At 49.6% G+C, this 26495-nt stretch overlaps 1 protein-coding gene across 1 annotated transcript; it reads right to left on the minus strand.

The window, feature by feature from the left end:
* Positions 1 to 12975: 12975 nt before the first annotated feature.
* Positions 12976 to 21108, minus strand: BSND (barttin CLCNK type accessory subunit beta). Its single transcript, XM_039485671.1, has 4 exons — positions 20932 to 21108; positions 17387 to 17478; positions 16282 to 16548; positions 12976 to 13572 (listed from the first exon to the last, which is right to left on the minus strand). The coding sequence occupies exons 1-4, from the start codon at positions 21106 to 21108 to the stop codon at positions 13134 to 13136; spliced, it is 975 nt and encodes a 324-aa protein (XP_039341605.1). The 3' UTR covers positions 12976 to 13133.
* Between the last annotated feature and the right edge of the window lie 5387 nt (positions 21109 to 26495).

Genomic DNA, 26495 nt, shown 5'->3' on the forward strand with positions numbered 1-26495 from the left:
TGGAAGGGTTAATGTGCCGCTGTAGGCCCAATCAGCCCCTCCTGCTACACCTGTGGGGTGCCAGGTCTGAAGGGAGGAAGGCCCTGCTCAGCTGGGGGTTGGGCTAGGAGGGGTACAGATCAATAACATTCATGTGGTGAGAGAAGAGCCTAGCCTGGAGCTGAGCCAGGATTGATGCCTGATTGAGCCTGCCTGGAGGGAAGACAGGCATTGACAAGGAACGATTTGGAAGTACCTGGGGACCTGATAGACCCTGGCAGGGGTGTCTCACCAGAAGAGGTAGGAGAGTGAATGAGAGCTGAGCCCAGAGGGGTGAATGGATGAATAACTCTAAAGAGGGTGAGTGCTGAGCCCATTTGGGCCAATCATTCCTTTATGTTGTGTTTGGACTGGGACGCTGGATTCTGTTCCCCCGGGAAGGGGACTGAAGTGTTGTAGTGACCTGGCTGGAGGGCTGAGCCATGTAAACCACCAGATCAGGTGGGGAAACTGAGGCAGAGGGCCTGCAGTGCATGGCTATCGGGAGGTGCCCTGAGGCTGGTAGCCTGCTCAGACCTGGCTAATACCAGGTGAGATGGAGCCAGGCTGTGCTCAGCTAAGGTGGCCCCCCACCAGTTCCCTACACGATTCTCAAGTGGAGATGAGGCAATCCTAGTAAGACTGTCCCCATCCCTCCTGTTTTCAGTGGGTTGGAAGTAGCTGTCTCCCAATCAGTGTGTGTGGTCCAGGAGGCAGGTAGTGAGGGATGAGGGAACATGGGGAGGCAGGGCCCAGACAGGCCACAGGCAACCCCAGCATTCCCCTCTAGGCCTCGCAGGCCCTGCTGTCGCTCTGCAGGTTAGCCATAGGCCCAGCCCGACCTCCAAGCATCTCCCTGGAGCGTCCAGCCCCTGCTCCACAGGACACTCGCTGTGCTCACAGATTCGCTGCTTCCAAAGGGACATGCAGACCAGCTTACAAGTCCCACGCAGATCACTGCTCTGCTTAACGCGCAACACTTGGATATGCTTCTAGTGAAACCAAGTATGAGCATATTGAACAAAGCCCAGAGCTTCTAGTAGAAGTGTTGGGTGAGTTTGCTATCCCCAGCTTGATATTATGAGTTTCCTTATATAATACCTCGCTCTTGGTACAAAGACCCTTCATCCACAATCCCCAATTGCTTTACAAAGGGGTCAATATCCTTGAAACTGAGTCAATTTTTGAGTGAAACTTTTTGCTTGTGAATTTTGAATTTGTCAAAGACCAGCAAGCAGGTAACTGTTACTCTCATTCAGTGTGTAAAATTCAAGCAGGAGCCTGTCCTCCTCCCCTGCAGTATCTACAATGCACTGGAAATGACAACATGCGTGTTGCCAGCAGAGGGCAGGAGGCAACAAGGTTATCAAAACTCCAGCAGCAAACTCTTGAGCCGGCTGGGCACTACCAAACTCCACCCAGTGTGAGGCAGGGGGGTAGCGCGCACCGGTGGCGTTGTGCTCGGCTCTGTGTTGCATTCTGATCCTAGTGCTGCTCTGTGCATGGCCACTCCTTTGCCTTCTATTGGAGCTGCTTAAAGGGCAGCTCTAACTTCCGCTGGACTGCAACAGCCGTGTGCCAAAACTGCAGCAGAGGATCAGCCTGGCCTGGCATAGGGGCATCGTGGCCATGCCTCATTTGTCTGATTGTACCCCGCTTCCTTTCCATCCTGGCACCAACCAGGGGGAGTGGCCAAAGAGCCCTAACATGAACCAGTGGAGGGTCTGGCCCCTGGCATGTAATTCTCTTTCAATGGGGAACACACAATCCTCTGCAAACTCAGAGACCAAAACACTCCTTTGGGCAGCGTATGTTTGCCTTGAAGTGAGACATTAAAATCCCCAGGGAAACTGACAAGTAAATCGTAGGTCGGCAGCTGAGCTGCATAATGGGACTGCAGGCCACAGAAGGCAGACTCGAGTTCACCTTTGGTATTTCTGTAGAGAGCTTTACCACTGAGCTCCTGAATCCATTTATACAGAGACCGCCCAAAAAACACTTGTGCATTTGTGTTACTTCTTGTACTATTTAGATTGGTAAGAGAAAAATGGTACATTTTATGCCAAGGGAATGCGCCGTAATCTTTAGCACTTATGAGCTTCCATTAACTCCCACACACCTCCTGTGAGGGAGATAAGAATTGTTGTCCCCATCTTAAAGATGGAGACACTGAAGCAGTGAGGTTGGGGGATGTGCCAATGGGAGGGAATTGGTGCCAAAGCTTAGGGAATAGAACAGGGGCTTGAGTTCTAACTAATACCCATGCTTCCTCTCCCAGGAGAGACTTCATAGAAATGTAGGACTGGAAGAGACCTTCGGAGGTCATCTAGTCCCGTACCCTGCACTCAGGGCAGGACTACATAATAATTAGACCATCCCTGGCAGGTGTTTGTCTATTCTGTTCTTAAAAACCTCCAATGACAGAGATTCCACAGCCTCCCTTGGCAATTTGTTCCAGTGCTTAACCACCCTGACAGGTAGGAAGTTTTTCCTAATGTCCAACCTAAACCTCCCGTGCTGTGATTTAAACCCATTGCTTCTTGTCCTATCCTAAGAGGTTAACGAGACCAACTTCCTGACCAGTCCTGCACTCAGACCACAAATAATCATAAGTCAAAACACAATGGAGACACTCACACATGGGTATTTCCTGTATGTATTCATCTCGTATTCATGCTTGTGTACTGTAGATCTCCTCTGTAAGAGTACGCTAGGGGCTGGGAAATAGGTGTTAGTATCACTACTGGCCCAAGAGATTAAATGTTGAATTCAGGTAAAGAACTGCCAGTGTAAAGGGTTTAGACCAACAAGGTGAGGTCTACACTAGCACATATGCTGGCAAAACTTTTGTCACCCGGGGTGTGGAAAAAACCCACATCCCTGAGCGACACAAGTTTTTCTGGTATAAGCGCTCGTGTGTACAGCGCTATGCTGATGGGTGAGTGACATAGCTACCGCGGCCCGTTGAGCTGGTTTTATTATGTCAACGAGAGAGCTCTCCCACGACGGCATAACGCGGCTACAAAAGCGCTCTTACAGTGGCACAGCTGTAACAATACAGCTGTGCCACTGTACGCTTAGAAGTGTAGACACGGCCCAAATCATGAACTGAGGGGGTCTTGTGCTCTTGTTTTTAAAACTGTTCTGACTCCTACAGTAGCCGGACTAGGAGCAGCTCTCCTAGTTCAGAGAAAACCAGGCCAGTTGGTTCGCATTCCATTGTTGAACCCCTCCAGAGCTACGGGCAGGTCCAGCAGTGAAAGGCCTGACAGGTGGTTTCCCCTGCATTCCCAGCCCCTGAGAGCCTGTTCCGGTGAGCTTGCTGGCTCAGTATTAGGCTCGAAAGGTTTGACTGACCACCCCAGGATTGGTTCAACCAACTGCAAGCAGGGCATGTCTGTCTCCCCTACAGCCACCAGAGATGCAGGTTTTCAGAGCCTTCTATTCTGCCACTAGCTCACGCAGCCACTTGGAGCCCTGGTTTAAAAACACAGACTGAAATCACAGAGCGGGAGGTTCATCTCCCCAGCGATGTTCTCAGCCAAGACATCCCTTTGAGGCTATGACACCCACCTGTACCAGATATATACTGCGAATATACAAACGTGCCAGTAGGGGAGCAGACCCCATGCCAAGCGCTAGGTTTGATTCATAAGGAAGGACTCTGGAAAGACTCGGGCCAGCGTTTTCAAATGTGGGTGCCTAAAGGAAGGCACCTAAATCCCTACCTAGGCACCTCACTAAGTGACCCAATCGATGAGAGCGCTGGGTGTGCCGCATCTTCGAAGCTCGGGCCTCTTTGTTACCTGCCTCATGTTGAAAACACCAGCAAGCTGTGCTGTCAGCAGCTGAGCTGCACAAGGTACAATGTGCCCGTGTCCCTGCCTCCACTAGACTATTGTAAAACCAAAGATCTGCCTCTCTGCTGACCCCACCTCTGCTGTCTGGGGGACAAAAGCTGGCTTCTCATTGCCATCTTAAAACCAGGACAACGAGAGACCCACCCCACTCTCCGGCTCGGATAGTTGGTACAGGTGCTGGGGGAAGAGATTCTCCCCCTTTTCCCAACCCAGGTGGTGGAGTGACCAGGCAGCCCTGCTACTCCAGCCCTACCATGTCCCCTCCATGGAGGGCAGATGGGAGGAGCTGCATGGCACTTACCCCGAGCTGGCCCTCACCAGCACCAGATCAACTGGGCTGTGCAGGAACTGGGCCTCTGGCCTTAAAATCTATCCACTGCCAGCCAGCCCTCCACAGCCACACAGGCAGGCATTGTTCATACCCACGCTGAGAGACTGGCCCTGCCCCACAAAGATCTTTGCTTCTCCATAGCCAAGGGTGGGAGGGGAATAGGCACAGAGGGGACGTGACTTGCCCTACCTTGCAGGGCAAGCACACAGATGGCAGAGTTAGATCTCCAGGGTACCAGCTGAGTCCCCTCTCCGCTAGAGCAGGCCGCCTAGCCGGAGGGGGTGCTTTACAGTACCTGGGGTGCACACGAGTTGCTCATCGGAACATGTTGGGTTTTCATTTCTTCCCCGGTGAAGATAGTTATTGCTAGAAAATTTTGTGGGTTCTTTAGCTCCCTTGCCCTCCCCCCAGCACCATGTCAAGGTTATTTCCTAGGACCGTGCTCAGCTAGCAGCTGAGACATACAACCAACGTTTTAGCTTTCTGCTTTGTACCGTTTTTAATTTCATGCAGGAATGTCTCTCTTCCTACAATGTTTAACCTCCCGCAATAGCAGAATAGTTCAGACTCAGACTAACGTCAGCTTCGTTCCCTGAGCAATTACCTCACCTGGGCTGTCTGGTAGTGGTTCGTGTGCACAGAAGATGCTTCACGGACAGACTTGGCATCTGAGTTTGGTCAATGCAGCTGCCCTCCTGATGTGCCTGAACCCTGAGCTGAAGGGGCCACCTCTTGGAGCGAGGGGATAGCCCCATCTCTGTACTCACAGGTCTCTGCTGAGCCTATCAGCCATGGCGATTGTAGCTGACACTTGCTGAAAGATGGACTGAAATGACCAACTCAGGTGCGATGGTGATGGGGCCCTGCGTACGAACCTAGAGAGGACTCACTTCACGTGAGACAGAATAGCTATGAAAGGCCAATAGCTGTCGCCACCTACTGTCCAAAGCTGAATTTGAAGTGGAGATGTAGGGCTGTATCCTACCCCCTGTAACATCCTGGCCACCCCACTGAAGTCAAACTGTAACGTGGGGCAGAGTTTTGCCCCTAATCTACTCATGTCCTGTTCCCAGCTGTCCCTCGGGCCAACTGTCTGACAAATAATGAAAAGATAAAGCCAGCGGTAATCTCCTAAACAGACCAGCCTCCTCCCCTCCCCGGTGCAGTAATTCCTCAGGGAACGAAGCTGATGAGTCAAGAAGAGACAGAAGAGGAGCTAAGTACGAGGCAACTTCTGGAGGATCCAAAGAACGGTCATTCTAGAACGTAGATGGCAGTTCAAGGGAAAACAGCCAGCCAAGTGTAAACAGTTGGAATAATTGTTTCCTTTTGGACAGCTGCACGCGCCCTGCCTGCAGTATTTAGGAAACACTTTCCTCTTTACTCCCCACCTTTATCACAGCAGTGTCAGCCATAAATACATACACAGTGGGAGAAAGCCTCGCCCTGTGGGAGTTTTGCCACTGACTTCAATGGGGTCAGGATTTCACCTCAGTCTTTGACCTTGGTTTTTGCCTTCCAGTGTCTCTGGTTCTATGCAGGACGTAAGTGAGCATGGATCAAAGTTTATTTTTTGTGTGACAGTCAGTCCCATTGTGCTAGATGCCGTATGAACACCTAGGTGGAGGCAGGCCCTGCCCCACAGAGTTCACAGCCTAGGATACAAGTGAGGAACAGCTAGTGGGAGGTAGGCGGAAGAGAACTGAGAGGGGGGCGAGGGTTTACGTACAGATGGAGTGGTGTGCAGAGTCTGCAAGGCTGAAAGGACCGTCCATTTGTTTGCTATACGTAAACAGGAAATAACCATGATCTTAATGACCCTGGTAGGCTGGCTGGCCATTGGCAAGTGTCAAGTCACCGTAGGGACCACAATGGGAATAGGTCTTAAGGGGGGGCTTTGAAAGGCCTGATGCACTAGTTCTGGGATGTGATCCTGCATGTGGGCCTTGGAGGATTCACTTACCACAGCTTAACTTCAAATCAGACACCGAAGAAGCCACTTAACAAGGGTGGCCCTGTGTCCCGCCCAGTCTAGAGGAGATTGCATGGTCCCCAGAGACAGAGAACTGTGCAGCATCCAGTAGAGCTAACATAGAATATCATGGTTGCAAGGGACCTCGGGAGGTCATCTAGTCTATCCCCCTGCTCAAAGCAGGACCAATCCTCAGCTAAACCATCTCAGCCAGGGCTTTGTCAAGCCTGACCTTAAAAACCTCTAAGGAAGGAGATTCCACCACCTCCCTAGGTAGCACATTCCAGTGATTCACGACCCTCCTTGTGAAAAAGTTTTTTCTAATATCCAACCTAAACCTCCCCCACTGCAACTTGACACCATTACTCTAACATGGGTTAGAAAGAGCAATATCCTAAACCAACAGTGTTCCCTGGGAAGGTCATTCCCCAGGGATACCATAGTAATGCCAAAAAAGAGGCTGCATTTCCCATTGAATGAGACTGGTAAGGTCCCACCCTAATAAACCATATACCACTGAAGGAGAATGTTCTATACATGATTTGTGTAAATCAGCTTTTCCCCAAACTCACTTGGATGCGCTGACATTTGCCCCAAAGACAGGAACATCAGACGCTTCCTGAAAGTCAGGGGGCCACTGTCACCTCTTCCCCTTCCCACTCCCACTGAGGCCCTTCTGGCTCCTCTCCACTCTCTCTCCCCTGTCACTCGCCCTTACAGCCTGTAGAAAGTGATGGGGCCATGGCCTCCCGCCCCGTTTCCCCACCCTGTTCCAGCACCCTGGCAACAACACTAAACCAGTAACTGATCTCAAGTTTCCAAAATAACCAGTATTTTTGGATGTCTCAATATTGGGAGATTGACTTTAGCTGCAAAAAAAGGGAACTGGCTTTCAGAAAGGGCTGAAAACCCATCCTCTGAAAGGCAGGACCTGGAAGGTGTCTTATCCAAAAACTGAGATCCCCAAAATCACTAATCACCTCTGAAATTTTTGGCCATGGTATTTTTGAATACCCTTCAAATGGAGGGACAGGAGCAGAAACAATGGACATACTGTCAGCCCAATGGTCCATCTAGTCCAGTCTTCTGTCTTCCGACTGTGGCCAGTGCCAGATGCTTCAGAGGGAATGAACAGAACAGGGCAATTTACTGAGCTGATCCATTCCCCGTCATCCAGTCCCAGCTTCTGGCAGTGAGAAGGTTAGGGACACTCAAAGCATGAGGTTGTGTCCCTGACCAACTTGGCTAATAGCCATTGATGGATCTATCCTCTATGAATTTATCTAGTTCTCTTTTGAACCCAGTTATCCTTTTGACCTTTACAACATCCCTTGGCAACGGGTTCCACAGGTTGAGTGTGCACTGTGTGAAGAAATACTTCCTTTTTGTTTGTTTTAAACCTGCTGCCATTAATTTCACTGGGTGACCCCTGGTCCTTGTGTTATGTGAAGGGGTAAATAACACTTTCTTATTCACTTTCTCCACACCAGTCATGATTTTATAGATCTCTATCATATTTCTCCCTTAGTTGTCTTTTTTTATTTTTCTAAACTGAACAGTCCCAGTCTTTTTAATCTCTCCTCATATGGAAGCTGTGTCATGCCCAATATGCTGTCAGTAAGGTGAGTGTCTGTGACTTGTCCAGAGTTCCAGGCAGGACTCTGAAGGGCGTGTACAGGTCATAGCTACCACTGGGTTGGGCCTCTCTATTTATTGTAAACAAGACTTTAAAAGCAATTATGTTTTCATCTCTTCTGGTGCCAAGGCCTGTCTCTGACAAAATGACTTAAACCAAATGCTTCCTATTGAGATAGGGTGGGATCCACAAAAGAACTGAAAGTGCCTCCACTTAAGCCGTAGGCACTGAAGTCTTGGGTTTGGTTGCCTATGGCCCAGCTTTGTAGCCAATCCACAAATCCGGTGCTAAACCCTGTAGGTGCCTAAACTCCCTCAGCATCTCCATTTTTCAGAGCCTCAATTCTCTCAGTTCTGCTGCTGGGTATGCACGCTGCTGCCTCACTCTAGGCATCTGGACACCCATCTCCCAACTTAGCCCCACAGCAATACATGAACTGGAGAGAGACAGGCATTTGGCTGCCTGCGTTGCATGCAGAACCCCATCTGGTAGGCATCCTCTGAGACTGCCTACTGGGTTGGGTCCCATTCCAGGAAGGGGTGGGGGTGCTGCCCAGGGGCTAGTGCACTTGCCTGGGATGTGGGAGACCCAGGTTCAATTGCCCCCTGCCTAGCAGAGAAGGGGAAGCAAAGATCTGAACAGAGATCTCCCACCTCTCAGGAGAGTGCTCCAACCACTGAGCTCTGGGATACGCCGATTCACCCGTTGAAGCTGTTGCTCTCTGGATTAAACAATGAAAGAGTGGTTGGAGCAGCAGGGGATGGACCTGGGGTCTCCCATCTCCCAGGTGCGTGCCTGAAACTCTGGCCCCCAGAGTCATTCCCAGTCTCTCATGCCCAATGACTATTTCAGTGTTTATCCACAGTGGAACAATCCCCCCATTCTCCACTCCATCCACTCTTTCATTATTGATGCAGAGTACAACCACTTCAACAGGAGGTCCATGAAGGGTGTTACCACCACCAGACCAGGGGAATTGTTCAGAGATGGTCCAATGGTTTAACTAGGTGTCATGGGATGTAACTGAGCCAAAGAAAACAGCCTGGGTCTGCCTCTGCTCTGCCCTGGAATATCTGTACCCAAGGGAGAGGTCAGGGAATGAAAGGCCAACTCACCTATATAATGAGACTACCAGCTAAAAATCGCTGGTGGTTCTGTTCCAGGCACCTACACAGTGCAGTCTGAAGGGAGACCACCAATTCACCTCACAGGCGTGACCCAATATTCTTCAGATGGGAACTACCTTCTACCAACAGCCTAGCTGCCCAGTCTTCCCTCTGAACCTGAGACACCGGCTGGTCACTCACAGAATCAGCATGGCGACATTCCTGTTCCAATGCCGTTGTCTTCCCAACAAGCTGGCCAAGCACAGGGCCACTCAGAGGTAGGGTGGGGCAAGTGGGGCAATTTGCCCCAGGTCCCACAGGGGTCCCCATGAGAATACAGTATTCTATAGTATTGCAACTTTTTTTTAATGGAAGGGGCCCCCAAAATTGCTTTGCCCCAGGCCCCCTGAATCCTCCGGGCAGCCTTGGCCAAGCACAGACACTTGGTCATAGGGCTGTTCAACTTGCTTAACAATTTTCATTCCAGCTGAGACCTTCTCAGAGCTACCCACACTGGATCGTTCACAAGGAAAGTCAGTGGATCCATTCACCACAGACAATTTCTGGCTGTTAGGAACTGAAACTTCCTTGATGAACTCACTTGCACACCCTTCAGTTGCAGCAGACCGCTTGCAAAGACTACCCTGAGGATTTTTTTCCTTAGGAGCGTCTTCGAGCAACAATTCACCAACAGCCTAGGAGCCAGATCAGAACCAGGGGCATATTGCTGCGGGGTGTTAACTGAGCCATCCAGTTGCTTAAGTAGCTTGTGATTGGTAACAATCAGTCCCAATGAAAGACTTTGTGGATGACACTGAATCCCGGTCTTGGGATGCATTGAAGGTTGAGAGGAGATATGATTGCTCTCTTTAAATATATCAGAGGGATAAATACCAGGAGGGAGAGGAATTATTTCAGCTCAGTACTAATGTGGACATGAGAACAAATGGATATAAATTGGATAAGTTTATGGAGGAATGGTTTGATAGGATAACACTATTTAGTCAATAGGTCAATATCAATGTTGGGATATTGAAAGTCTTTAGTGTCTGGCTGGAGAGTCTTGCCCGCATGCTCGGGTTCAGCTGATCTCCAGGGTAGATTGGCAGTGGCTTTTCACCTTCCTCCACAGCATGGGGCAGAAGTCTTTAAACCAGGATTTGGGGACTGCAACAGCTGAGTCAAGGGAGAGAATTATTTCAAGAGTGGGTGGGTCAGCTTTTGTGGCCTGCATTTTGCGGGAGGTCAGACTAGATGATCATAATGGTCCCTTCTGATCTTAAGTTCTATGATTCTATGATTCCCTGGGGTCTCTGACCATTTTAGAGATATGCCCAAGTCATAAGATGCCTCCAAGCCAGAATGGGGTCTGAACTTTCCCGGGCTCTGGTGTGGGGATGTGTGTGGATTCAGGGCTCTGCTTGGGGTTAATTTTTAGTACCAGGCCAGGGCCTGCCTTGCACCTTGTATAGTCACTGTCTAGTACTCCTGGCAGCCCTTCGCACATGTGTGAGTAGAGAATTACGATTCAGCAGCATTGGCAACCACTTTATTCAGGTGTAAATGACCAGCTAATGTGTGGGGCAGTGGGGATCAGGCCTGAAGGGAGAACACTTACTCTGTACCCCCAAATCTCAGTGGGAAATTAGGACTCTGCATGACCCCCTGTCACCCACAGCTGTGAACAGCAGCATTTGGAGAAATCCACCTCTGTATGTGCCTTCTGTAGGCTATTTAATACCTCAGAGAGCCATTTCTGGAGCAGACAAGCAGTGAGATTTGGTCTTCTCATGGTATTTCCTCTATCTTGCTATATCATAAGAAAACCAAATAACACATTAGTTTGACATCAAGGGCTCCCTTAGGCATTAAAAAGCCTGTGACAAACATAAATGCAAGACCCAATATATGAGACACAACCACTCTCAGATCCCCAAGCACCCCTTAGAAATAATCTGTACAGATCTTTAATTCCAATGGCCTGAAGCGTGAGTGACCTTGTGCAGCACCAGCCTAGTGCTCAAGCGTACGATCCTGTTGAATGAAAGCCAAGTAACCGTGTGTGTGTCGTGGCCCTTCGCTCAAAGGCAGATCAAGGACTCTCTGCACTTAGCTCCTGTGGAAAACTCCAACTGCACACAACGTATTCTCGTGATAAAATGAAACCAGATGTTAATGGGATAAAACCTGCAACACCGTCATCGCTGTATCATTCAACTTCAAGCCACAAACATGGCCCTTTACTAGGGTGACCAGACAGCAAGTGTGAAAAATCAGGACATAGGGGTGGGTAATAGGAGCCTGTATAAGAAAAAGCCCCAAAATCGGTCTCTCCCTATAAAATCAGGACATCTGGTCACCCTACCCTCTACCACTACAAGGGCCCAGGTTTTCAAACAGAGATGCACTGTGGGTCCTGAATAAATGACCTGGTTTGCAGATGGCCTAGTTAGGAGTCACATGGCTGGCAATTGTTTTGCCGCTCGTTGTCAATTTCACACAGCTGCTCCTGGCTTGCTCCATGGCTTGCTGTCAGCTTGGCTTCATTTCCCAGCACCAGGAGGCAAACTGACCAGCCAAGGAGCTCAGCAGCTGCAGGATCCTGAAACTGACATGAGTCACTCCAGATTTTCTGCCCCGCTGACCCCGCGAGGCATCTGTCGGAGCATGAAGTGGTTCCTCGGAGGCAAGGAGGTGACCGCACATGAGCTGCATTCTGCTTGACTGTCCCTCGCCTGCAGAACCCCTCCCCGAAATCGTGGCCACCGGTGGAGGTGAGGTGTTAAGGAGCGGGACATTCTCAGCTGAAGTGCCTTTTAACCTGGAAACTGTAGCAAAACAGCATTCAAGATCCCTAGTACTGGTACTAACTGAATTCTGTGGGGCTTTTATGATTAGAAAAAAGCTTTGCCATATCTCTGCTTTGTGAAGTCCGCCTGGGGTGAATACACTGTTGCCTACCTAGAAACTAGTCCTGCTGTCTCAATCCGAGAAGTTAGTTTTCTCCTCCCTTCCTAAGCACATGATCTGACCCTGATCCTGCCAAGGCTCATGCGTGTGCTGAACTCTGTTCGCATCGACAGCCCTTGTCAAGACAATGGGGCCGCTCCCAGGCTGAAAGCCACACGTGTAAGCCTTTGCAGTATCCGTGCCATAGTTTGTATGGTGCAGTATGACTGCCTCCTACAGAAAAACCTGCATGCGGGGCTCAGGGTTTCCCATCTCCAGATGCACTGAATGCCCTCAGGGAAGAGATCTGGATTATGAAGACTGTGGCGCCGGCCAAATCCACAGATCTTGGGGATATGCAGAGACAACGGCTCCCCGGCACCTAGGCAGCACAGACCTGGACTATCACAAGTACTACCAGGGCCTCATATTCCACCCGGTAACGTCCAGGTGATCAGCCACTTGTAGACCAGGGTCGCCAGGCCTGAGTAAGGGCTCACTTTCCTGAGTACCGTATTTACCTAATTATTTTCACTGGGCAAACGTAAAATCCATTGTGTTCTTTCTTGGACATTGGAGTTTACATTTTCAGCCAGCCTGAGCCCTGGCCTCCCTTTTGGTTTGGTACCCGTAACATTTGTTCCTATTCACTCAGGGCCCAAAGAACGAGCGGTGGGGCCCCAACAGACGGGCGCCCGAATTCTGAGCGTTGTAGTGCAACTGGCTGGGGCTTGGGCACAGAATTACAGGTGCACGTTTTATGAGCCCAAACTACATCTCCCCCTTTGAAAACCTGGCTCCGTGGGTGCAGGGAGGAGGCCTGTTAATTGATGCCAATGGACTCCCAGTACCCACGGGATTGCAGCCTCCATGTCGGGTAGGCCAGCAGCTAGATATGTACGGGGGTGAGGGGGAGAGTGAATGCAGAGTACTGGCCCATCGGGCATTCAGTGCTCTCCGAAAGCTCTCCAAACAATCGTATTGCACAGGTGACTGTGAGACAGGCTGTGTTTTCCGTAATGAATCAAACCTTTTTTTAATGTTCCAAACATCCTATCTTCCCCCTACAAACCAGCGCATTCCCAGGAGCCAGGACCCGACCGAACAGCCACAAACCCTGCAGCTGGCTGTGGCCTTCTGGAAAGCTGCCCCCAACCCCCAGTCTGAGCAGGGCTGATCTGCGAGGCACTTGAGATATTGAGCAGCACTTGAGCTCTGCAACCTGGGCCTGTCTCTGATGGTCACTTTCCCCTCTCCGGGGTTAGGTCTCCGGCTCAAAGACAAAATCATCCGCTATCAGTAAATTCTCCGGCCCCTCTTTTAACCCATAATACATGTCGTCCTCTCCCACACTCTGTCTCTCTCCTGACTCTGCTGCCTTTGAACCAGGACCTGAGACCAGTGCAAACTGTCTTGCTGAGGCAGCCCCAGATGGGTAGTTCTGGGGTAGGGCCGGTGTTTGCTCCTGGCCTGGACGCCACCCTTCCACCAGCGGTGAATCAATCAGGGCAAAATCTTCATAGCGAGGAAGCTCAGCCCTGGGCTTCTGGGTGTGCCCCTGTGATGGGAGTGGATTCCTCAGTGAGTTGGTGGATCCCCCCAGAAACAGGCTGCCGGAAGTGGATCCCTCCGAAGAGGGAAGGTCGGTGTCATCCGGGAAGGAAGCCAGCGGCGCTGCACTGCGGGACCTCTCTGATGGGCTGGAAATGGCATAAAGGTACATTGAAGGGCACGGATTCATTTACTGGCTGGTTTCTGTACTGTTGTTTCCCTGTTTTGTGTTTTTGGCCATGGGGTTTACAGTAAATCAAGCTGAGCAGATGCTCGCTGGGTTCGTGGTGTTCCTTCCACTAGCTGACTTGTGCCTGGTTTTCATAATGACGTTGTTCTGTTTGTTTCCCCTCCCCATTGTGGCTCTCAGCTGCCACCAGTCAGGTGAGACTCTGACACTACACGTAGGGAGCCCAATCTTTCCATTTTGGTACCTTCAGAAGAGCCCACCTGCCCATCCCTCCTCCTCTCCTTCATCTGCTGTGCAGCAGCTTCCCAGGAGAGCTTGCACAGTTCACTGTGTCCTTTGACAGTCTCCTTGCTGTAAATCCTGGCACAGGCATAATCCGACTCCAGTGGCTCTCCTGCCAGTGGTTCATGGAGAACAGAGAGCTCAGAGCTCCTTTCATCGCCCAGGAGATAGACCTGCTGTGAGCCGCTAACTGATTATCCAGAAATAGTTTAAGCAGACCAAGGGCATGTCACTTACGCAGAAGGCAATGACCCAGCTAACCTCCCCATGTCATTTTAGTTGGCTATGATACTCTTCACCTCTCATCCTAAACAGCTGAATAGTGTTGCTTATGGACACGTTAAAAAGCCACCATGTTCTACCCCAGAGATGGCCACATTCCAGCAAGGAGGGGCCATCTGCGTCCTACATCAATAGTTCATACAATCGGTTAGTAGCGTTTGTAAAGCAGTTTGGGGATCAACAGGATTTATTGTTCTGACCATTCTAATCCAGCTTCTTACACTGCGCCCATCACCGTGGCATCTGTACACCTTCCTTGAAGTCTTTAAATGAAGAAGTAGTTAGGTCTCTCTTTGCCTGAAACTCTGAACTGGGAACATGGATTGTTCCCAGCTAGATACACCCAAGAGGAACATGTCTGCTTGCTCTGCTGCTGTCTGCTCTCCCATAAACTCTTTGGGCCAGGGACTGGTCTTCTCTTGGGGGAAAAAAAAAAACCTACAGCAATCTCAGAACCTCGCCCTGCCTCTGGGGGGGGGTTACAACCAGCAGTGTAGATGTTCAGGCTCAGGCTGGAGTCCCCCCAACCTCGCCAGGTTTCAGAGCTCTGGCTCCAGCCTGAACCCTGAACCTCCAGCCTGTCTAACTGAGGAATGACATTTATTTATTGAGATGTATAACAATGTAAGGAAGTTGCCTTCCCCAATCAAATTTTGGAAGTGATTTGATCCGGTCTGCTACAAATAATTTGGATAAAAAAGCAAACAATAATTTGCTAAACTTTGATTAAAAGTTCCCAAAGAAAACATAATTTTATTCATCAATGTCATCTAAATACCAGCTGATTACAGCAAGAGGGGGAGCTAGATTCAAGGTTCAGTCTAATGATGATTTCAATGAACATATGCACTGAAATAATATTCAACACCTGTGAGCCCCTGTGATCCAGGGGTTTGCCATCATGGACCCCTATGTAGGACCCAGCTGGGATGCTAAGGGGCCCAAACCCTACTGACAATCAGGGTTTGGGAAATAGGTCATTGTTTTTGCTTTAAACAGGGAAATGAAACCCTGCAATCCCCCAGGAAGGCTAGGAAAGGCCTGAATCCTGCAGTTAATCTTGCAGGGGGTGATTTTTAAAGGCACAAATGGCTGCCCTATTGTCCTTGGTGCATTTGAAAACCTTCCCCTTCCCAAAAAACCCCACCCCTTCCTTTGACTTCAGTGCATGCTGGCTCAGGCTCTCATGAGACCAGGCTGTGTTTTTCATATAAGGGGCTAGTAAAAGCCTGTTGCATTGGCCTTGAATTGTGTTTGGGAGAGGAGAGAAAGCTGCAGCACCTAGTTAGGTTCATGTGAACTCAGAGTGTCCTAAATTGCCTGAATGGATTCAATCCAGTTGTAGAACTCTGTGTGACGCGTCTGACAAGCAAGTTCACGCCCCATTGTTCGCCTGCAGAGACATTTGCCAGTCACCAGGCACCGTGTTCCTGCTGGCCCACGCAGCTCTCTGGCTTCACAACCACAGCGGCTAAGCAGGAAGCCCATTGCCATAACCCTTTCACTGCTGAACCTTCACCTCCCGTGCTGTGCTGCTGTCACTAGTCTCCTGATGGGCCTGGGATGTTGGGATGTGCTCAGAACATCCAGCATCACAGCCGTGCACCCGACCTGCACTGGATTGCACTGCTTTCTACCTGCATTGCTGCTGTTTACATTGCAATAGCTCCCAGGATGCACACATGAAGTACGGCCCTGGGCTCACACACCAGGGCTGCAAACAGCAGTGCAGGCGTTTTGGGTTCAGGCTGGAGCCAGAGCTCTGAAACCTGGCGAGGTTGGGGGGACTCCAGCCTGAGCCTGAACATCTACACTGCTGGTTGTAACCCCCGTAGCACGAGGCCGAGGTTCTGAGATTCGGTGCTGTAGGTTATTTTTCCCCCATAGAAAGAGACAGTCCCTGGCCCAAAGAGCTTATGGGTACCCGGAGCATCCAACAGCTCAGCAGACATGTTCCGCTTAGATGTATCTAGCTGGAAGGATTTGATCACCGTATCTGCTGCCTATTTTTTGTCTATTGTTATGGAGAGTCACACATTACAGACACAAGTGCAACTTTACTGCCCTTTGGACTCCTGTATAGCCGAGCCTCAAGGTCACCTACCTGCTGATTGCTGCTGTGACCACTTGGGATGCTGGATCTGTGTACGTTTCTCCATTGTTCTCTGAGATCCTGTGGACCTCAGCCTTGGCCTGTACAAAGGAATGGGGACATCCTCTTGGCTTGAGCTCACAGTCACCTAGGAGCGGGGCCATTTGAATCCCCAGACATTCCACAGAGCCCTTTGCTTTCCTCTGGATCTGTTCATAAGATGGCAGGCTTTTCTCATAGGCATTAGCGTCTTCTGGGCTAGTGTAGGGAGTCTGGGAGCTGGGGTGAGGGAGAAAGAGGGGAAGGGACGCTATTAAATTCTGCCATTTAACTGGATTCCAATAGTTTCTGGTTAGACACAAGAATTTTATCATGAGCTGAGAAGGAAACGAATAAAATGCCCCAAAAGGGAAGGGCAGCGTGTTCATGTCACATCGAGCGGATTTGTATTGGAGAGGGGCCACACCCAGAACCCCCACATCTGAACTCCCCAGACTGGGGCGGTTTGGATCCAGCCTGTAGTGATCAACAGTCACCCCGCAGCTGAGAGGCATTGACATTAACTATAGGTCTTAGTCTGGTTTCTACTGAGCGAGCCTGCAGCGCGTCCCTGCTGCTGTGGATGGCCGTTTGACGTGGGGGGTTGGCTAGGACAGGACTGCAGGATTTGGCACTCGCTCCACAGGCACTAGAATAGGGCCACCATCGGAACAGCAGAGAAGGACTTCAGTGGGGGATCTTGCCTGGGAAAGGACTGAAATCCGTGGGACGTCTAGCTGGGAAAGGACGGCCGGATCAGGTCACACCCCCCTCCTTTCCTCCACACCACTGTTGGCAGCCTCATCAGAGAGAAGCCATGTAGTCAAGGGTTGAAAGAACATGGAAACGGAGTCCTCAGTTCCAGAACAAGCTGCTGCTTTTTTTCCCCCTCAGCTTACTATTTTTTTTTTTTTTTTAGACAAAATATTTTTAGCCCTCCCTCGTGCCAGGGTTTTCAGACCCTGACCTCGTCCCCGGAGGCACACAGATAACCTTGTGTACAAGCTAAGGCGCTCATTAAAAACCAGATTGCAAACTGTTGAGCTGAGGCTGGGAGCCTGGGGTCTTTCCAACATACCAGCTCTTCTCCGGAATTTCATTTTCTATCGAAACAGCAGGCTTGTGTGACAGGAACTTCTCGGACTCCGTCTCCATGGGGACAAACGTTATCTGGGGAGGGAGGAAAAAAGAGGGATGAATCATTCCTGTGAATGTGAACAAAGAGGGTGAATCTCCTGCAGCGGAGGAGGAGTGGGGCTATCATTAACTCCTTCCCAGCGGTGACATCACACTTGGCGTGGGGCTATCATTAACTCCTTCCCAGCGGTGACATCACACTTTACTGGCACTTCAAGTAGGTATTTTTACATCCAGAACACTACAAAGGAAGAGCTCTCTAAGCTCCAGCTCACATTTACAAAGAATAGACAATATGCACGCTGGTCCCCGGGCCCGGAAACTCCGGCTGATAAAAAGAACCACGACAGGGGCTCGGTTGTGAAAGGTCCTGAGTGTTCAGTGGTCCATGCAGCATGCTCAGAACCTCAAGCCTGGCTGGGTTGGGACTCGATTATGTCACCAATACTCAGTCCTGCCAACCTGCTGGATGACAATAGGCGTCCTGCCTTCGGAGGCGCAGAGGAGACAGGTCGGGAAATGCCAACTCGTCCCAAGTGGAACTGAGAGCGTGCTTGTACTGGGCCAAGTGGTGGCCCTGCAGGCGCTGAAGCACAAATCCCAGCAGGAGTTGCCAGCTTGGCCACCCTCAGCACCATCAGAAATGATGGCAGATCTGGAGGGGAGACGGGCCCCTTCAGAGACAGGCAGGCCGTTCCCCAAAGGGGCCCTTCAAGGGAGTCAGAGCTTCGTCATGGACTTCAGTCTGAGGAGATGCTGGGGGCTCCATGGCTTTTCCCCTCCCTCCAGGAGCCATGTTTGGTGGCCAGAGCTCTGGGGGATGAGAGGTAGGATTCTTCCCCGAGAGGGATTAATGTTTGAATGGGTTATTGCAACCCAGAGGCTGTGGTTCAGAAATGGAGACATCATCTGGGAAAGGATGGGCCCAACGGGTCGGATTCCCAGCATTCCTAAGCCAGGCCCCAAGAGACTCTGAGGATTGGATCTGCTTCTAAACTTCATGGCTGGCCTTTATCACTATTATGGCCCAAACCAAAGCCCCAGAGCCAACGCCTGCAACCCCCACCCCAACCTTCAGGAAGTCTGGCTCCAGATCCGAAGTCTGGCTCCAGATCCAAACTCTGTAGCTCACAGCTCTCTCTCAGTGACACTAAAAAGGCCTAACTGCCAGCAATTAAAGACACAATATAATACAAATTTCTGGCGATGGATCCCTGTCACAGGTGAACCCTTCAGCTCATTGTGCTATAACCTCCAGTTCTGCCCCCTCCCCGCTCCAGCCCACGCTGTGTCTCAACATGCACTCTCATAGGCCCGGGTCTCCTAATGAGCCATTCGGTGTCACTGAGGGATTGTCTACACATACAGTGTTGCAATGGCACTGCTGTACTGCTTAGTGCAGATGTTACCTACGCCAACAGGTGACCTCCTGTTGCCGTCAGGACTCCACCTCCGCAAGAGTTGGTAGCTACATTGACAGGAGAAGCCCTCCTGTCGACATAGTGCTGTCTACACCAGGGTTTGGTCGGTATCCCTGGGTCACTCAGGGACTCTAGACTACAGACATAACCCTAGAGCTAATGTCTTGTTTCCAGTGGGAAAATGGTGTTCTTGGATTGATGTTTCTTCAGAGGATGGGAGTTTAGTTTTACTGCGCTATCAACATTCTTTAACCGGGAGATTTTCCAAAAGGGGTTTTAATGACCCACCTAAGTCCAGGGGTTGGGGGTTGGGCATGGATTCAGCAGGGTCTAGGGGTTCTTTTTCTCTTAATCTAAACTGAATTTAAAACAACTTTATATAAAACTATCAGCCATGGATGAGCAATAAATAAACGCTTCCCCCTCCCAGCAGCTTCCTGGCTATCTCCTGTACCTTTCACTTACACAGCTGTGTTGTTCTTTAGGCAAAAGATCAGTTCTTCCCCTACTCTACAAATTTCTTTCACTCTCCCCCCACTCTCCAAATTTCTGTCATGAATCTGTTCAATAAGCTGCTTGCATGAAAACATTTCTGCTGCACCAGCCTGCCCCTCTGTTACGTGTCTCCCAAAAGAACTTGTTTCAAGAGTCCTGTGAAGGCAAGAGGAACCCTTTGGAAAGCAGACAGTGAAGAGACCGGCTGAAAGTTGGGGAGGGGGCTCTCTCCTTATCCTTCAAGGTCTGGCCATCATCTACTCAACTTCCATCGGGGAGGGGAATGTGGATTTTGGGGGTGGCTTTCAAACAGCGACCGTGAGAAATGAATCACGGCTTTCTTCATTCTTTGATTCCTGTTCATCATTTCACAGCAATGATTTACACTGCAGCTGCACTGAAAGATATAGCAAAGGGCTTGGGACATACAGGATAGTTTCTTTTAAATGATTCCTTCTTTCATTAGGAACAGGGATTCACTGCACTGCCCAGTGAAAGTCAGCACTGCTTTCAGTAAAGCCTGAAGTGGTTTTATCCCTGGCTCAGAGAGAAGAAAGACACCCTGTCCAGCTTCCCCTGTGCCTGCTGCATCTGTAACTCTCCGGAAACGGCAGCCAGCCTCCTCTGCAGTCTTAGCATCCTAAGGGTTAAAGCCAAACCTGGCAGAAAGCAGGCTCTTTGGGGATAGAAAAACAAAGTGTGTGTGTCCTTACGGGGCATCTCCTCTTCGGTATCAAGGAGCACTTTGAGCAGCTGGAAGGGTATACAGTTTTGTAACACCAGTTAGATGTAATCCCCCTAGCCCCTTCCATGGGCAGTGGCAAAGTGTCTGCTCCCCATGCACAGAGATAACTAGAGGTGCCATGGGGCAGGCGGAGAAAGTAAGGCAAAAAAAGTGTCTGTCCTCTCTTCCCTGCTCCACTCACAACTGTTTCACGTATTCTTTTTCTAACTAACCCAAAGTTATGGTAACTTTTAAATGCCCCTTTGAAAGTTAGTCTGAATTGCCTAACTGTGGCAGAGGGCATCTTCTGAAGCCCCTTGATGCTCTCGAGGGAAGCAATGCATTACACACCCAGGAGAAATTGCCAGCTAGTCAATAGGACATATACACTCAGCAATATCCCAGAGCCAGCCATAAGCACTGACCGGTGACAGATCAGCTGCCAAAGGAGAGAAGGAAGGCTGGGCCAAGCCTTACAGTGACTGTAAGTGGATACTAATACTTAGTACTTTTCATCCCTGGGTCTCAAAGCACTTTGGAACAAAGGGTAAGTACCACTATCCTCGTTTTACCGTTGGAGAAACTGAGGCACGGAGCAGTTAAATTACTTGCCCACGGCTGCACAGTGAGTCAGTTGCAGAGATGGGAATAGGACCCATGTCTCCTTGTCTGGTGCCTTAAGCCTTGCACCACCCACCCCTCAGCAGGGCAGTTAGCTGTCTCAATGGGAATTTAAGCCATCAGCGACTATCGATAAGCACCTGTGGATGGTTTTTGCCCCGCCCATCTCCCCCCCTGTGCCAGAGAGGCAGAGTGAGAAAGTGCAGATAAGAGACTCGGCCCTACCTTGGGGTAGCACTGACACATGCTCCAGGTGATCCCCACTGCTATGGTTAAAACCCCCAGGGTGCAAAAGGTGATGTAGACCTGGGGCTTGTCCACGCTCATGATGAACATCCCAATCATCACCAGGAAGAAGCCCAGCACTATGAGTCCGTAGCGGAAAGTTTTATCCTCAGCCATTGCAAATCACACAGGTAGAAACCCAGGGCAGAGTGAGAATGCAGAGAGCGAGCCCGGGGCTGGGAGGGGACAGATGCCAGGGAGTCCCGTGCCTGTCTGTGTCCCGTCAAGCACTCCTCAGGTGCACAGCCAGAAGCGTGTTCCCAGAGGCTGCCAGGGACTGAGGATCAGCTGCACATTCAGACCAGTCCTGCCCAGGGCTGAGCCAGCCAGTTTTTAATGGGAGTGTAATGAATGCAAACAAGATCCTGAAATTCACACTCCAGTGAAGCTGCCCAGTGCACTTCACTCTAACCTTCCCTCGAGGCACGTGCAGCCCCGGCTCCAGAACACCTTAGCCAGGGAGTGTGAGTCAGAAAGGGAGAGTTCACAGGGGGAGGGGGTAGGTTAGTAGCACCAGGGCCCAGAGGTCAGGCCAGCCATGGGCACTTGCAATAAGCATCCCATGCCTGGCTATAACAGCGGCTTGATCTGGAGCTGGCTTGGTATTTTGGCAGAGGTGGGCAATCCAGAGCAGGCAGGTGGGCAGTAACTGTTTATTTTTCAATGCTCTGTGAAGGGCACATCTCCTGCAGGAAAATGAATACCCCTCTGCATGACAGGCTAGATATACTGGCGATGGTCTAGTGTATTTAATCCTCCCTCGGCACAGGGGATGGACTCAATGACCCCCTGAGCTCCCTTCCAGACCTACTTTTCTATCAGGGGGTGACAAAGTCATTGATGTCCCATCTACACCCAGGCTTACACCAGTGCTGAGCAAAGGCTACTGATTCTCTTAGCACAGACTAAGGCCCTTGACAAAAAAGACCTGGCCCAGTTAGATTAATGACCCGATGTCAGCTGTGGCCAGATGCTACGGATGTCCCTGTGCTGCTGAGCTATTCTGGAGCCACATCTGTGGAAAAGATAAGGCTGATGCCTTCCAGGCACATCATACAGCCCGGTGTTCCTGAGCTCTGTGGGTGTGTCTTTGCACCACTATGTTGGTGAGCTATTGAAAAGGAAATGATGTTGATTTATTACTTGTATTGTGATAGCACCTAGGAACCTCAGTTTAGATGATAAAGTCATTGCGGAGAAACTAAATGGATTCTTTGCTTCAGTCTTCACGGCTGAGGATGTTAGGGAGATTCCCAAACCTGAGCTGGCTTTTGTAGGTGACAAATCTGAGGAACTATCACAGATTGAAGTGTCACTAGAGGAAGTTTTGGAATTAATTGATAAACTCAACATTAACAAGTCACCGGGACCAGATGGCATTCACCCAAGAGTTCTGAAAGAACTCAAATGTGAAGTTGCAGAACTATTAACTAAGGTTTGTAACCTGTCCTTTAAATCGGCTTCGGTACCCAATGACTGGAAGTTAGCTAATGTAACGCCAATATTTAAAAAGGACTCTAGAGGTGATCCCGGCAATTGCAGACCGGTAAGTCTAACGTCGGTACCGGGCAAATTAGTTGAAACAATAGTTAAAAATAAAATTGTCAGACACATAGAAAAACATAAACTGTTGAGCAATAGTCAACATGGTTTCTGTAAAGGGAAATTGTGTCTTACTAATCTATTAGAGTTCTTTGAAGGGGTCAACAAACATGTTGATAAGGGGGATCCAGTGGACATGGTGTACTTAGATTTCCAGAAAGCCTTTGACAAGGTCCCTCACCAAAGGCTTTTACATAAATTAAGCTGTCATGGGATAAAAGGGAAGGTCCTTTCATGGACTGAGAACTGGTTAAAAGACAGGGAAGAAAGGGTAGGAATTAATGGTAAATTCTCAGAATGGAGAGGGGTAACTAGTGGTGTTCCCCAAGGGTCAGTCCTAGGACCAATCCTATTCAATTTATTCATAAATGATCTGGAGAAAGGGGTAAACAGTGAGGTGGCAAAGTTTGCAGATGATACTAAACTACCCAAGATAGTTAAGACCAAAGCAGATTGTGAAGAACTTCAAAAAGATCTCACAAAACTAAGTGATTGGGCAACAAAATGGCAAATGAAATTTAATGTGGATAAATGTAAAGTAATGCACATTGGAAAAAATAACCCCAACTATACATACAATATGATGGGGGCTAATTTAGCTACAACGAGTCAGGAAAAAGATCTTGGCGTCATCGTGGATAGTTCTCTGAAGATGTCCACGCAATGTGCAGAGGCGGTCAAAAAAGCAAACAGGATGTTAGGAGTCATTAAAAAGGGGATAGAGAATAAGACTGAGACTATATTATTGCCCTTATATAAATCCATGGTACGCCCATATCTCAAATACTGTGTACAGATGTGGTCTCCTCACCTCAAAAAAGATATTCTAGTGCTAGAATAGGTTCAGAAAAGGGCAACTAAAGTGATTGGGGTTTGGAGAGGGTCCCATACGAGGAAAGGTTAAATAGGCTAGGACTCTTCCGCTTAGAAAAGAGGAGACTAAGGGGAAATATGACAGAGGTATATAAAATCATGAGTGATGTTGAGAAAGTGGATAAGGAAAAATTATTTACTTATTCCCATAATACAAGAACTAGGGGTCACCAAATGAAATTAATAGGCAGCAGGTTTAAAACAAATAAAAGGAAGTTCTTCTTCACGCAGCGCACACTGAACTTGTGAAACTCCTTACCTGAGGAGGTTGTGAAGCCTAGGACTATAACAATGTTTAAAAAGGAACTGGATAAATTCATGGTGGCTAAGTCCATAAATGGCTATTAGCCAGGATGGGTAAGGAATGGTGTCCCTAGCCTCTGTTCGTCAGAGGATGGAGATGGATGGCAGGAGAGAGATCACTTGACCATTGCCTGTTAGGTTCACTCCCTCTGGGGCACCTGGCATTGGCCACTGTCAGCAGACAGATACTGGGCTAGACGGACCTTTGGTCTGACCCGGTACAGCCCTTCTTATGTTCTTATGTCAGGGCCCCCACTGTACAAAGTGCTGTGCAGACACTTAAGCAAGAAGACAGACCTTGCCCCAAAGAGCTCACAGGTAGGTAGGATGCAACAGGATAATTCCTTGTTAGCACTGGAAACTTCATCCTCTTCTTGCAAGGACTACGAGCAAGGTCACGCTCCAAGCAGGACAGATGAATGTCTACCAGTGGCTATGGGGGAAATCGCACCATGATGATTCCCCAGGAGCAAGAGCTTTGGGTGTGTTTTGAAGGGATTCTGGCCAGAGCTGGTCAAAACATACTTTTCTGCAGAAAACTTTAGGGGGGGGGGAATTATGGTTATTTGGTTCTCATTGAAATTTCCCATTTATTGTAAAACAGAAACCTGAAACGCTGATTTTCAAAAAGTTTTAATTTTCAAAAAAAAAAACAAACCTGATTTCTGCTACAAATGTTCAGTGCTTTGGTAAAGCTTTTACCACAACTGTAAACTTTTCCTGAAAACTTTTTGCTTTCCAATTTTTTGATAAAATAACAGAAAACTTTAAATTTACACATTTCAACCCACTCTAGTGATGTGTCCTGCTGAGGAAACAGCCACCGAAAGAGCCCCTCAGAAATCCCTACAAGGAGAGATCAATCACACCCACACAGTGAGGGATCATGTTTTTCTTTCTCTGGTTCTTCATTCCTTGTTTGCCCTCGGTGCCTTCTTGCTGGGGTGCGCCCTGCACTCAGCTGCCAATGACCATCATCTCCCTGCTTTCCAGGAGATGGGATGGGGACGCCAGTTTTGATAGGCCTGGGTACTAGCCCGAAGTCAGGCGGAAGGAAAACTTTCCCCACAGCACAGTTCTTGGACCACAGAGCAGGCCCCACTCCTGTGTCGTGGAGACTTGAAATCACATATTGTCCTGCACAGATGAGATTGGGAGAAATGGAGCAGGGAGGGGGGAAAGAGAGAAACTTGAGTGAGAAAGGAGGGTGGGAAACGGAGCCAGGGAGAGCAGAAGGAGTGAAAAACAAACCCACAGACTGTGAAGGAAGGAGCAGAGATGGGGAGGGAGAACTTCCCAGGGGGACAGGCACCTCTCCCAATCCCAGGATAGAGTGTTTGGCTTTGGGATGGCTGCCATCACTCTGGAGAGACCAAGCTCATGCTTCCGTTCAGCTGGGAGGACACGTGATTGTTTTGATTTTTAAATAGATTCATCCTAGCCGGATAGGAGAGAAGCGTGGCTTAAATGAGAGGGCAGATGACTCTGCTACTCCAAAGCAAGAGAGCATGAGGGACAATCTCAGGTTCCACCCTTGTTATTTGGATACTCTGGGGACAGAAACACCAGAACTACCTAGGGAGAGGGAGCCCTCATGCGAACGTGTATCAGATCCCCACCCTTCCCTCCTCTGAGGTCGCACCAACGTGCTTTGTAGCCTACCTGCGTGGGGTCAGGAAGTCAGGGCTAGTCCTTCCTCCGTCCCCGGGTGCCTCAAACAATCAAATCACAGAAATGTGAATTTTAAACATCATTTTCAGCTGCATGATTTTTCCCATGTAAGTGTATTTTAAAGGGCTGCAGAGGGCAACATAGACCCTATCCGACATTCAGCTGGTTCCACTGGACCCTGGGGAGTTAATGGGCGATTTCAATTACGTGGGAGGAACGACTGCCTTTCCCTTGCGACGCTTAGTGCTCCCATGTTTTCATTTTGTTATCTCCCTTTGAAAAATGGATTTAGGAATAGTTGGACTGAAAGCTTTGGACTCCTGGCGCCCCCGTGTGGATTTGACACACACTTGCACCGGCAAAGGTCAATATTACAGGGACACCAACAACTATTAGAGGGGTAACTGTGTTAGTCTGGATCTGTAAAAAGCAACAAAGAGTCCTGTGGCACCTTATAGACTAACTGTTAGTCTATAAGGTGCCACAGGACTCCTTGTTGCTTTCAACAACTATTAGTGATTAATGAATGTAAAACAATAAGGACCCTATTCTCCCCTTTACAGGAATAACCCTGCAAGGGGAGAGGGAGCACTGTGAGCTTAATGTTCCAGTCCTTCCAGTCCCCCATGTGCCCTAGAAATTATCCAGGGACTCAGGCCCCCTGGAAACTGCAGCCCAAGAGATCATGGACATCTCCGCAGAGGCTTCACTCTTCAGCAGCAGTGCTTCACTGGGACCACGCTGCCAGGTACCTCTATTCTTACCGCTACCCCAGACACCCCCCCACACACACCCCCACACGGAAAGGGGAGATTACAGCACCAAGGGGCCCATTTTGCAAGTTTCCACCCCCAGCTTTGGGGGGGAGTAGCCCGGCCATCCCACCAGCTCTGAGAAGCCAGATCCCTGCAAAACCTGCCTGGAGAGGACTCCCCAGAGCTGGACAGGAAGGTGGGCACCTTTCCCGCAGGCCGGCACCCGTCTGTCTGAGCGAACCCTCTGCCAATGGCCGGTAGATCCCAGATTGGTGTCTCTTGATAGCCTGAGGCCGGGGT

This window comes from Mauremys reevesii, linkage group 8, assembly GCF_016161935.1.
Source record: "Mauremys reevesii isolate NIE-2019 linkage group 8, ASM1616193v1, whole genome shotgun sequence".
Taxonomy (NCBI): domain Eukaryota; kingdom Metazoa; phylum Chordata; order Testudines; family Geoemydidae; genus Mauremys; species Mauremys reevesii.